General features: G+C 33.6%; 1 protein-coding gene across 1 annotated transcript; it reads left to right on the top strand.

The window, feature by feature from the left end:
• Positions 1-315: 315 nt before the first annotated feature.
• LOC112047408 (serine/threonine-protein phosphatase 1 regulatory subunit 10) lies at positions 316-13,648 on the top strand. Its single transcript, XM_024084526.2, has 5 exons — positions 316-786; positions 3,788-3,885; positions 4,019-4,293; positions 5,122-6,258; positions 11,953-13,648. Exons 1-5 carry the CDS (start codon positions 784-786, stop codon positions 13,458-13,460), a joined length of 3,021 nt encoding a protein of 1,006 aa, XP_023940294.1. The 5' UTR covers positions 316-783; the 3' UTR covers positions 13,461-13,648.
• Positions 13,649-14,198: the final 550 nt, after the last annotated feature.

Raw genomic sequence — 14,198 nt, 5'->3', positions numbered from 1 at the left:
GAACACAGCAATGTTGCTAGGCGGCAATAACAGGCACGGCACACTTCCCCGGATGACTGTGTCAAAAAGCTCTGCTGCTAATAATTAATACTGTTTAATAATAATTATTACTATTTATAAATGTAGCATTTATGAAATTATGACAAGAAAGAAGGAAGAAAGTTAAAATAAATGAAAATAAAAAATGTTTTGTGTAAATTATAGAAACGAAAGTGGCAAGTTTATTCCCAATTTCACCAACATAAAGATCTAAAGCTGTTTCCTTTTCCGATCGATATTCGAATGAAACTCAACATAGCAAAATTTTCCTTTTTCAATCATTCAGCTTCTCGCTCGCTTGTCGTGTGCTCGTTGGATCAGCGACTGCTATCGGACGGATTGAAGGGTCTTCTGTCGCTGGCCTATTTTAAGACTCCTTTGTTTGTGTATAATACATAAAATATCTCAATAATTATTAATTTTATTTAAATACATAGGATAATAAGTAGACTTAAAATTGAAAAATATAATTATAGCAGCATATAATTATAGAAACTTTATAATAATTATATTATTGAACACGTCGGTGTTACGATATATTTATTAAAGGAAATAGTGTATATTGAAAAGAATGAACTTAAAGTACTATACGTGTTTAAGATATGTGTAAAAAATGGTTTACAAACCGTTTAATTGACTTCGAAATTATGAGCCGCCATTTTGTAATGCTACAAGCAAGGCGTGGCACATGATTGTGCACCACGTCATCTCACCTTGTTGAAATTAACACGCAATAATTAAAGCATGGTAAGTTTTATAGCTTTTAATTACATTACTTGAGTATATAATACATGTAGTCTTGACTCTTGTCATATATTCTAGACATGCGTCTGATAAAGCCCACGTCGAAAGTACAGTAGGTACCTTCAGTAAAGACAGTGGAACATACTTTCTTCTGTTTTTTAAAACTACAGTAACACTATTCTGCCAGCCCTATTACTGAAAGCAAAAAATAACATGTTACTTCATTTGAAGCGAAGCGAAACTATGTGGTACCTGTACGATTACGTAACTTGCGAATAAGTACGCACTACGCATTACAATAATTTTCCCAAGGAATACAAATATAACTACGATTTAGCAGTAAGACTTTATACTAGTCAATACCAATTACACCAAAAGATTTATCATATAACTATTGAATATGCATAACAATACCAAGTATTATTGGGTCATTGCTTAAAATAGACAAGCTTCACTGCCACAGGCCACAGCCAATATATAATGTTGGCTATTATGTAGGGATGGCGATTCTTTCCGAAAAAGATCGATTTTTAGATCGATTCGAATCGTGACCTGACGAATCGATCTACAAAAAAATCGAGGTCTAAAAGATCGATTTTCGAAAAATCGATCTTTTTTCAAATTCGCTTTTACAATGTACTTATAAATCAATTTTATTAAAAACAAGGCAAATGTTATAATTAACGATCTTTTAATCAGTAAAATCAGGGAATTCGATAATAACAATTATTTTTATTTCCATATCAAAGTATCAGATCAGGTAGAAAACAAGACATTATTTTCAAAATTTATTATTTACAAAACAAATAGGTACTTTAGCTTATAGTTCCCAATGCTTAATATCTAAACTTTTTAAAAACAAAAGTCTGTCGAGTCTACTGGGATCCAAGCGGTTCCGTTCATCACTTGCGATGTTTCCGGCAATTGAAAAAAGGCGCTCACAAGGAACAGATGATCCTACAATACTCATATACATCATGGCTATTGAATAAACGTGGTGATAAATAGAGTTTTTTTGTTCTTGCCAGTAAAGTCATACTTCAGGTGCACAACTGCCTGCGATAAATAATGTTTGAATTCTTCATTTAAGCCTTGACTTTCCTGTGCAAGTGCATTACACGAAGAAAGTTGCTTTTTCACAAGTAACTTATGAAAATCCCAAATTCCTTTATTCATATCATTATCAGTACCTTCTATAGAGTCGACATCCTCAATATTATTTTGTGGAAGTTGTTGCTGAGTAATATCTGAAATTGCAGTGTTGATTCTATTTATCGCTCTTGAACAGGCTACATGGTCAGTAAAATGAATTTTTTTAAATCTAGGATCTAAAATGGTCGCAGCAGCCAACAAATGAACTTGCTCGACACTCCCAAATCTTTTTTTTAAGCCGTCCACAATTAAAGTTTTAGTTTTACAAGTATAAGTATAACAATACAACAGATAACATCTGTTCTTTCCTCAGACCAATTATTGTATAGGACCTGCCTCGCTTGACATTACTTTTCTGTCAAAGTATATGATCAACGATCTAATGCGATTATAAAAACCGTCTCTATAGTATCGATGTTAAATAGTCGTAATCCGTGTTCGTCGGTTAAAGAGCTCCATAAAAATATCTTTCTGTGTAATTGAATGGTGTAAAAAACGGGCAAAAACTTCTAGTTTAGTACAAGATATATACCAAATCTAAGCTCGTTTTCCTCAGAGAATGACAGACTATTTTGTTGGTGACTATGAGTGCGATACAGGTCCTTCTATAATTGGTCTGAGGTTCTTTCAATGGCACAAGAACAGTTATTGCAAATAACAGGCATCAATACATGCGCTAGTAAATAACTATACAAAAGAAAGTAACGTCAACTCTAATTTGTCGTATTATGTCCATGGGGTATACAATACAACAGTAGTGTCACCTTGTGACTGTTATCCATCAACTTACGAAGTTTGCCATGCTTAGCGATTTAAGAGTTAGTAATATTTTCCCATCAATAGATGACGCTAATAGTTTCAATTTGGCTGTCAGCCATCTCGTGAGATTTTGAGTAATTAACTGGCAGCACTCTTGTAATACGGGCACCTTCAACTAATGGTATGGTTTATACCAAAACAGAAAAAATCGAATGTCGATTTTAAAGGGTGATGTATCGATCCAATGAATCGATCCAGTACTACATATCGATTTAAAAAATCGATTTTTTTGGCTCGAAATATCGATTATTCGATTAATCGATCTCAGATCGCCATCCCTACTATTATGAAGTAGCAGCCGACAATAAGATGTCGCAATAAGCCACCCTTTTAAAGAGCAAACCTAATCTAAATATTATGACTGCAATATCATGAACATTGTGTCAATGTTGTAATTTTACTGCCATATAAATATTGAAATAGCTAAACGAATATTTTCATGTAATACAGACTTATTAGCACATTAAAGATAGCTAGTTTACAAGGTGGCTTCAACTTGGACTTTGGACTCATTGTTGAAGTGCGGCCATTACACATCTGTTGAGGTTGTGCGGCGTGGCGTCTAAAACTGGCTTTCTCTTTTGTGCTACATTCATTGTCGGGCAAACTGGTTCAATATGGCTAAATAATTTAACTCTGCTTTCGCGACTGCAGTTTTTTTTTCATTGAAATTTGCTAGAAATCTATTTTGCCTTTTTTTTATATGTTGCAACAAATTATAATAATAGTGTCTGCATTTAGAAATCTGTTAGGTGTTTAGCCCTGTTTCTAATTTAGTAATATAATTACTTATTTGCCTCAAGAAGAAAATTAGGATTGGTTTACAAGTGAATCTGGTCTAGGTCTCTGTTAATGAAATGTTTTTTTAATTATGCTTTTATAATATAGTAGACTTAGTTGATAGGAATGTTTGGAAAATCTATTGTGAAAGAACAAAATTATCAAAGATTCCCTAGGGTTAATCATAGTTCAACCATAGTTCATCAAAGTGAACAATTTTTGTTTGAATACAAATGCATGTCTTTTGTTACAGCCCCGCATAGACCCCATCCAGTTATTAAATTGCCTCAGTGTGCTTATGTCACCGAATGGAGGCATCAAAAGCAGGGACGAAGTTCATAGATTAGCTGGGTAAGATAATAATTTAGTACTACTAACTTTTAACTTAATTATTTGCATTTTTTAAATTAATTAACCAATTGTATTTAATTATTATATTATTATCCTTAATTAGTTTCTTACAATTATTCCTCTTTGCTTTCAGCTTAATGACCAAGTATTCCAAGAAGCTAGTATCTAAGTGTATATATATACAAATACTTAAATGTACAGAGAATGATTTGTTAGGATTATTCATGGGATCCGGTGGTTGGCGTTTGGTGCACATGTGGCTCACTGAGAGCATAGTTGCTCAGAACTGGCCGCTTGTGCGAGAACTGTTAGAGTTATTACTATTGTGTCCTGTTGATATAGAAAGACTTAAAACTAACAACTGTCCTAAACTTGTCAAGGAGCTGTCGAAGGATGGGAATCATTTTGGTAAGTTGTTCTTAGTAATAGATGTTTAATGGCAATTTCTTTCAGAACAAATCTCTATACAACAGCCTTTCTTGATGAGTTTACCAACAAACAAATTAAAAATGAGGGTATAAATCACTAGTCATTTAACACCCAATAATAATTATAATTAACTTGTTCTTCAATTAATGAAAATAAATTTGATTGATAAGGTTAGAACAATTAGATATGGTTAATATATTTTATAGTCAAACCAAAATAATTTAAAATAAATAAGTTATGAAATGACATTCGTTTTCTACCCTCATTTCTAATTTCTTTGTTGGTGAACAGTATTCAAGACAGGTTGTAGTATAGATTGTTTTTCTTGAATGTTTTTTGTATTTATCACAGCAATTTATAGGTATGCACTAGTTAAGTCAATAACTCTACAATAGTTCTATGTATGTAAAATAGTGCAATGAGTGGCATTTGAATGTACAATTTCAAGTTTTAGTTTAATTTCTCATTAATATTTAACTACTTATCACTAGCTTTTGGGGCTGTTGAAATACCAAGTTATCAAAGTCAATGCAAAAGTCTTGTCTGTCTGTTTGTATTTTTTCCTAAACAGATAACTGATTTAGGTACTTAGAGATAACCTTGGAGACACCTAGGTTAAGCTTTTGTAAATCTAGGAGAATTTGTATTATTTGGTACATAAAATTTACAAACATAGAAGCAAAAATGGGCAACAGCTAAATAGTATTTATAAAAGCAAATCAATTAAATAACTAGTAATTAAAAAATATTTAAGGTATATATGTATATATATGAAACCAAGATATAATTTTAAAATTTCTATTTTAGCAATCAGAGCTCTGGCTTCAAAGCTAGTTGAACAGTGGCTCAAAACGGTCAAAGGTGAACATGTAATAAGCATCCAATTAACAGATATATCAAAAATAATTGCTGAAGCCCAAGTAGAAGTAAAAACAGAGACAATTAATCTTGATGCTTCAGATAATGAAATAGAAAAGAAACCTGTAGATTTAGAAAATTCTGTGATTGTTGAAAATGGTATTAAAGAGGAAATAACTGGAATTGAATCTGTTAATTCTACAAATATTATTAATGAGCCTGTAGTAAAAGAGGAAATTAAAGAGGAGGATACTTTGCCTGTACTGAAAATTACTCTAAAAAATGGTAAACAGGTAGTAACACAAGTTGAAGATGATGATAAAGTCCGTGAGGATACACCTGAAAAAGATAAAAGCAAAGATAAGCATAGAAGTAAAAGTAAAGATAAGTCGCATGATAAAAATAGGAGCAGTAGCTCTTCAAGGTCATCATCCAGTTCCTCCAAACATTCAAGCAAATCTAGTGATAAACATAGAAGTAGCAGTAAAGACAGCTCTAGTAAACATAGTAGTAAAGATAAATCAAGAGATAAGGACCGCCATTCATCTCACAGCTCCAAATCCAAGAGCAGTAGTAGCAGCTCTAGTAGTTCTAAGAAGAGTTCTAGTAGCACCAGTAGTAGTAGTAGTAAGTCTAAAGATGAACAAATCTCTGAGAAAGATAAGGTTAAAGAAAAAGATGCAGTAGTCAAAGAAAGAAAATTATCTTCAGAGAAAGTAGAGGAGAAAAATTCAAGTCCTTCTATACAGAAACTAGGTAAAATACCCAAATTGAGTGATGTGAAAAAAGAAAAGCCTTCAATATCCATTGAAGTGCGGAAACCTGATGAACCAAAACCCAAAACTGTGAAAACATTTCATTCTAAATTTAGGAATCATGGTCTGGCCGAAGAAGTTAAACCACCACCTTCGAGGGCAGCTTTGCTAAATAAAAAGCCTCCTCCTCCTATATTGCCACCAACAGTCTCCATACCGAAGAGGCCCTCACCTGTCCACAATGAAACACCACCAGAGAAAAAACCCAAGACTGTTGTTGAAATGGCTGAAAAACCTGGATCTATTAAATTAATTCCAGCCAAACCGAAACGTAAGTATTGTTTTATATATCAGCTTTCATATATTTTACTAATATTTTTAATTTTTTCAGGAAACCGTGGTGACCAAGAATTCCGGTTACTAGTCATAAAGTTAATAGTGAAATTTATAGTTAGCAATTTCGTGTGTGGTAAGTCTAAAATGCATAACTTGACGGGTCTCATAATATTTGTTTTGAAGATGCCTGTAAAGAATTTATTTCAAATAAAGGTTAAAAATTTTAGAAAAAATGTTTTGACTGTTAACCTAAACTGATCTGTTCAAAGACATCATGATGAAGTGGCCCAGTCAGCAGTTCAGTAAAGCACTCTGAAGACTCGTCGCAGACTGTTGGGGAACAACGCAGCATCTGTCAAGTTTGGCAGTTGTATGGAGTAATGAAGTAACCATATAAAATTTCAAATAAACTGTGCCTACTAATACTTAGTGGCCCAGTAATTGTGTCAGCGTGAATGGACAACAAAATAAACATAATCAAAATTGTATTGTGTATCTAGGATAGTTTCTATTATAATAATCAAAGTAGGAATGATATAAGGATAAGGAATACACACATAGGCTAGGTACTTAATAAAATTCAAGCGCTGTCTTGTACCTACCTACTCAAAGGTTTTGTCTCATCAAACACTTAGCAAGATGGAGAAAAAAAAGCAAATCAATGCATTTATTCTCCCTGCTTATATAAATTAGTATGGCTAAAAAAGACAGTATTGAACAAATTGCAGACTCCTGTAGGATTAGACATACGGAAAAGTATATCTTTTATCTAGGTGCTATTGAAGATAGAATGCCTGGACATTAAAATCCAATATTTTTCACATGTAGAAAAACAGATAGTGAGACTAGCAGTTACCTTCCTATTCTAAAAACTTAATCCAGATTTTTTTCATTTTATTAAAAATGATTACGTAACTTGAGGAAACATTGAGGAAGTTATACAAGATGAATGACTCTATAATTTTTTAAAAGTATTGTTTTGCTTTATCCCATTTGATATATTGAACAAGGAATTTACTTTCTTCTGTGTAATGATTTTACACGGAAATTCTCTAGGAAGAAAATAGATAAAAGCTTTCATGATTTAGCATTAGCTAATAATAAAATTGGTTGACCTGTTATTGGTATCCCAATTTTATCATTACTATATGTAGACACTACTGAATTTATGCATTTATTTCGCGTTCTCTTTATTTTCTCATCTAAATTCAATTGAAAAATAAATGCTCCGAATTTCAAACATTTGAGTACCTACCTACGTATTTCATATCTATAAAATGGCTTGGTATTCAATGGTTGATGCTATACTTCTACCTTATATATACTTCCGATAAAGGGTGAAAATTAAGCTCTTGAAAAATTTCAACTTTTAGTTTTTCATATGGCAAATAGGTACCTGACAAACAATACACAGATGGTCTCTATTTCATTATGAAATGAATTCCAGAACTTCATCCTAATCGGTAAAGTCTTCAAGCTATTGGCATACATAGTATAGAATCTCGATATTATGATATTGTAAGCAACAGATGTGCGACTCAATAGCCTTCACACTATTGTCTGTAAGCCTAGTGACATTTTCAACTGCGTTACGCAATCTGAACCTAAAGGTACCTGCATAATTATTAGGTTACTTTTCATGAAAACTAATGTTTTCGTGATCATAAGGTGGGTGGCCAAAGAGATTATTAGGTACCTGAGCGTATGCTGGCGGTTGTGTTTACTGACGCCTTTGACGGACCACCAGGATATTCTGCCATGAAATAATACTATCCAGATTTTAACGAAACATTTTTTAATTCTAGAGTTGCTCGTAATATCACTACGCTCGTGTGGCGTCAAAAAAGCGCTAACGCTCTTACTGCGCTCAGGGCGATTTATTAGCAATTTATACATGTGTATTTTCTACTGTTTTTTTTATAATGTAGTTCACAATTAATAAATTCCTGACTGTTGTTTCCTCAAGCGCAAGTAAACGTGCTCTTTTTACGTGACATCTTACATAGCTTTAAATGTCTGTAGTTATATCTACAAAGACTTGACTAGTAACATACAATCAAAAGGTTTTTAAAAAATGATTTTTATAACGTTTATTTTCGTAACCTTAAATACAAACCACAATTTTAAAACCATGATTATTTTTTTTTATATTCTTAGGATATTCGTACTGATCTTAGTCTGAGTTGTATACTATGCAAAAAATTTAAAAGCCTTCCTAGGAATTAATAAAATGATTCGTAACGATTGGCAGACAATAGCTTTAGGCAGCTCCCCTGAGCACGCCATTTTGCAATTTATAAACCGTCGTGTTCAGTTACGTACTAAGCGATATCATATCTGTTCAAAATCATTGAGCCGGTTATATAATTTAGCTTTATAACGTAAAAGTATACATTTTCTCGTTTTATTAGCTAATTACCCATTTTATATTAACAGCTGCGCCCGTATACTGCCTATATTCAGAGAGCTGCTGGACATTTTTGGAAAGGTATTTGAGGCAGGCTGAAAACTTGTCCTGTACCTCTATTATACTAACCTAACACAACTGAAGACCTTGCTTGCTGAAAAGTAGTAAATGTTTTTTTTGGCAAAAAATATCCTCGAGACAGTCTGAATTTATTTTACTAAGATAAAAAAATTATAAGGCAGTCGGGGTATTTTTAAAGATTTTTGCAAAATAGTGTTGAAAGCATCTTACGAAGAAGAATATTTATTTATTTTACTTTTGACGGGTACAATTTAAAGGTTTAAAATTTATGGAAAATTTTCGGATTGCCTCGATTATTAGCTTAGGTATTCGAGGATATTTTGAAAAAAAAAGCCCAGCCAGTTCTATCTTAGGGTTGTATAAAGGTGCAAGACAAGTTTTCACCTCAAATACCTACCCATAAAAATCTACCAGCTCTTGGACCCTTATTATTGCATGCGTGTAACTTTGTAGTTTGCTAGCATTATTGAAAATTACAAGCATTTCCATTCTAAGATCTATACGAATAACAGCGTGAGTGTAAGGCTCCCCTAAGGGAATTTATATCATGACAAAAAATTCGCCCCTTTCTCGCAAGGGTGATATTTTAGGAACAAAAATTTAATAGAATAGCGCACCTACTTCCGGTCGTCTTCTTCCGGACTTCATTAGAAAATTGTAGCAACTGAGAACTATCAATTCGTTCCTTTAAATTCACATTATCAACATATTATAGTATTGAAAAAATATAAAGAGCAAGCGAAGTGTTCATTATTCATGTTTTAATTTAAATAAATACTAAATAGAACTATTTTTCAAAATTTTCTGTTGGATTTTGTTCGTCAAAATCAAAGCCTGGTAGAAATGCTGGTCCGATTTCGGTAAAATTATTTGTGAGTTGTGATTGAATAACGGTAATTGACTCTCCATTATCATATTAATATTAGCTTACTCTACCTATAGAGTACCTATGCTAGTTTTCATGAAAATTGTTTTTTCATAAATGAAAGGCGTCCGATTAATTTTTGATGTAATGTGAATTTAATATTTTAGATGAACCCAGGCGTTAGGTTAACATTAGCCTATTTTTGCCAATAACAAATTGAACTTTGTAATTGCCCGTCTATACAATTGCATTTACAAAAAAATAAGTTTGCGTTACCTATTTTTATTTATTTCTGTAAGCCCCCGTTTGCCTAGCTCGTGTAGGCAAACGGGGGCTAACTAACATAAAATTTCCCATGTTTAGAAATATTTTAGTAGTAGAATGCCTATATTCATAAAGAGTTTCGTCAAAATCGTTCATTCCTTTACAGTTTATTAAATGTTATTTTTAATATGGAATAACAAATAACGTTCTTCGCTAAGTAAAATTAAAAAATAGTAACTAGTGCTGAACCCAGGACCTTTCGGATTTAGTTACTGAACCGTTGGGTTATATGGTATGGTAGCTGCTCTTTTAAGGCCTTATTTAGTACTTTGTGCATAATGCCTTTAATATTAGACGTCCGTGACTTTGTGTGGATTTTGAATTTAATTTTTTGTCCGATTTCAATTAAATCCTAGGCTTATGTTTTTGGAACAGCTATTCAGATCATCTTGGGATGGGCTATGAAATATTGTGATTTTCTTTCAAACAAATTCTCTAGAGTTGATATGTTGGTAATAACAGAAAGAGGCCTCTGAGAGAGACGACAAGCCGAATGTCATCATTAACATTTGATAACGATCGTTACATGATTAAACATTATTATCCCGAGCCCGCCAACCCGCATTGGCATAGCGTGGTGGGTGTTGGTTCCATATCTCCTGGCATGTAAAGATGTTAGGCTGATTTTTGCTTATCATACCTGTATGTATATTTACATATTATATTTTTATCGACAGTTTTAGTAAATAATGATTACTTTATTAAATGTACTTGCTTTTAGATTTTGTATTACGTAGATTACCTTCGTTGCCAGTTGCTTCTAAATTTAAAGCATTTTTTATTTAAAGCCTCAGTAGCTCCACGGCTAAGGGGCCAGACTCGCGCAGAGGTCGTGGGTTCGATCCCGCGCTGGACTATACTTACCCAATGTACTGTATTACTAGGGGAACGGGAATATTGTTAATATTTAAAAGATATAGCAAATATTCTTCATTATTATGGAATATGGAAAATATCAATAAAACAAGATTCCCGGCCCTACAATGAAGTTTTAAAGTTATATTTAACGTATCAATTTTTGGAATATACCTCTTTAGGTTATTTATTTTAACGTTTACCAGCGACTTCCTTCTACTTCAATTAGGGTTAGGGGTTTATATTGGTTTAATTTACATAAAATTGATATCAAATACTTACCTACAAATATTATGTGAATTACATCACTGTATTAGGGTTACAGTAGGTTTTTTTTTATTTTTGCGTGATGCAGTAACGGATATAAAAAATTGATACACAGTTGCTAGGGGGTCCAACAGATTATAGAAACCGAAATACTTTTCAATAATATTTCTAACTAGTGTACGCCTGTGACTTCGTCCACATGAAATTCAGTTTTTGGATTTTCAAATCTTTGGATTTTCCGAGATAAAAAGTATCATGAATGTTGTTCAATAACTTATATCCACCATTGAAGTCCCATTTAAATCGGTTCAGCTTTTCCAGAAATTGGCCCGGACAGACGGACAAAAAATAAAAAAAAACTTGATTATGTTTTAGTATCGTGTAAATAATGAAAACGGTTATTTTGAAATCACAGACAGACTCTTCAATTTTATATGTATGTGTTCATATATCTATAGAACCAAAAGAGTGTTTTATGAGAATACAAAGAAAGAATTTCATATTAGGTCCTCAAAAATGTAGGTAAACCACTGTCTCTACTGTAACTTTATTAACACTGTTCTCGGTGCGAAGATGTAATATTATGGTAATTTAAACAGCAATGAATGTTAAATGCAATGAACATACACGCGCCGATATCTACCTAATAATGAGATAATCGCAACAATTCTGTTATTGCGATTATTTTGTACTAAACAATAAGATTAGAAACAAATCTAAGTTATATCTAATTTTATAAGAAATTAAAATAAGGCCACTTTATCAAATTACTTTCAAGAACCCGTCAAATGCATTTTAGACTTAGAATACTAACAAATATTAATAATAAACCCGTGTTTTTAAAATTGGATTAATAAAATTGTTGCTAACTGGCTTTTTCTTTGTTACAGCTATGGTCCTACAAGAGAGTGATATGTTTATGGATGCGTTGAATGCGTCTGCAACAAATAAAAAAGAACCCAAGAAAAGGAAGCGGCGTACAAGTGGATCAAAAGATGCGTCAACTGATGGGTCTCCTCCGCATACTCCCACCAGTCCGACCAGTGAAAGTAAATCGGTCCCCCCGAGATTTTATCAAGACACCCTGGAAGAAGATAATAAAGAGAAGAGTCCTGATAATAAAGATAAGAAAACTACAGAAATTGCTAAAGAAATTAATAAAGAAAATACTGAGAAAGAAGTTTCTGAAGACAAGAAGGCGGAAGAAATTATGGACACCACGGAACCGCATACATTAACTGTAAATGGTTTAAAGGGTGTACTTTGTTATCACAAACGTAAAGGTCCCAAGAAAAGTATTAGGTGGAAGCCTGATTCAGAACTAGAAGAAGTTCAATACTTTGAACTAGATGAAACAGAAAGGGTCAATGTCACAAAAACGTTTACTGATATGAAGCATCTGGAAAGAATTCACGAAAGGGAGGCTTTCCAGAAAGCTAGAAATCTTATTAATGATGACGTCATGGAAGAACGGACTAGCTGGAGGCCTTTAATACCTATCGAAGCTGAAGGCCAAGTTTACATAGAATATGGTAAAAATAGCAAAGAAAAAGATATACAGGCGATTCGACAAAAGGGTACACTGCAACCTCTGTATTTCCATAAAGCCATGATACCAGATTCACCTCATGAGCCGGATCCTGAGACTCATACATATTCTGAGCCTGTAGTTATACCCTTAGAGGACGTCACTGGCAATCAAGATAATATTAGTGATTTTAGAACTATGCCATGGCCAGAACCGAAAGGTAACGCGCCTCCTTCAAACAGCAGTAGCATGAATGTTCCCACGATGTTCCCCGCGGGAATATCACAATTCCCAAATAATTTCCCTCCTGGTCAGTTCCCTGGTGTACCAGGTTTTCCACCAGGACAGCCAATGATGCCTGGAGATTGGCCGAATGGAGTTCCTAATATAATGCCTAACGGTATGCCGGTTCCCATGCCAGCCCCGGGTATGGCTCCAGGCATGGTCCCTGGCCCAATGGGTCCAGGTCCTATGCCCCCGGTGAATATGCCTCCAGGAATGATAGTACCGCCTGATAATATGATGATGGGTCCAGACATGTTCGTGGGACCCAATATGTTCGCTGTACCACCAGAAGGATTTAACATGCCACAGAATATGTTTCCTCCTGTTGACTTTAATATGGCTGGTCCTCCCGGTCCAGACGGATTTGCTCCGCCTGGAAACTTTAGAGGTGCAATGCGGGGTCGTGGCGCGGGCGGCCATTGGAGAGGCAAACAATCTGGTAACTGGGAAGGACCCCAGCGAGGCCGGGGGGGACGTGGAGGAAGTAACCGCAAAACTGTTTGTATATATTTCCAAAGAAAAGGCTCATGCCGACAAGGTGACAATTGTACATTTTTACATCCAGGTGTCAATTGTCCATATTAAAATTTAAGAATATCCACTTTATTTTAATGTAAAAACGTATGAACTAATTTTAATAACTGGGTAGATATACATAAGATAAAATATTAATTACCTAGTTCCAAAAGACTGTTTAATGTAAATAGATAATATTTTGTACATACTGTAAAGAATTTAAAAAATAGTGATAATAAAAAATTCTTTTTATTTTATAGCATGGTTTATTTTTCATGTCCTACTTGCTGAGCCTCACGGCGTCACCCGTTGATCCAGATGAGGTTAAAACAATAAATAGTAGCTTATCCAGACTAAATAGTAATCTATCTTTGACATTTATCATGAACCTTTAGTCCATATAGTGGCCCTAAATTACAATAATATACGCTGATAGTCTTTTCAACCAAGTACATATCAAAAAATCTATGCTGACTACAGTTTTTTGCTAGGTAGGTACCTATGCGCTGACATACAAACATACAATTATGGAAAATACGTTTAAAGTTGGTATAGAGTTCTATGACTAAAATATACAAAAGTTGTGTAGAAAGGTGATTTTGATAAAACTACTTACGCACCTACTTACGTAGATATAGTATAGAGATCCAATTATAATCACTTTCTTTTGAAGTTATAATAAGATTAAATGTATTTAATGTATCTACCTTTCTAATTAATATATTTAACCAATATTCATTCCTCTCCAATAGGAATTGAACCCAAAGAGTAAATTAATCTAGGATTGAACCCATGGTCTCGATGTTC

The sequence above is a fragment of the Bicyclus anynana genome, chromosome 3 (genome assembly GCF_947172395.1).
Source record: "Bicyclus anynana chromosome 3, ilBicAnyn1.1, whole genome shotgun sequence".
NCBI classification, from domain to species: domain Eukaryota; kingdom Metazoa; phylum Arthropoda; class Insecta; order Lepidoptera; family Nymphalidae; genus Bicyclus; species Bicyclus anynana.
The sequence above is the reverse complement of the archived record's forward strand: the minus strand, read 5'-3'. Positions and strand labels throughout refer to the sequence as shown.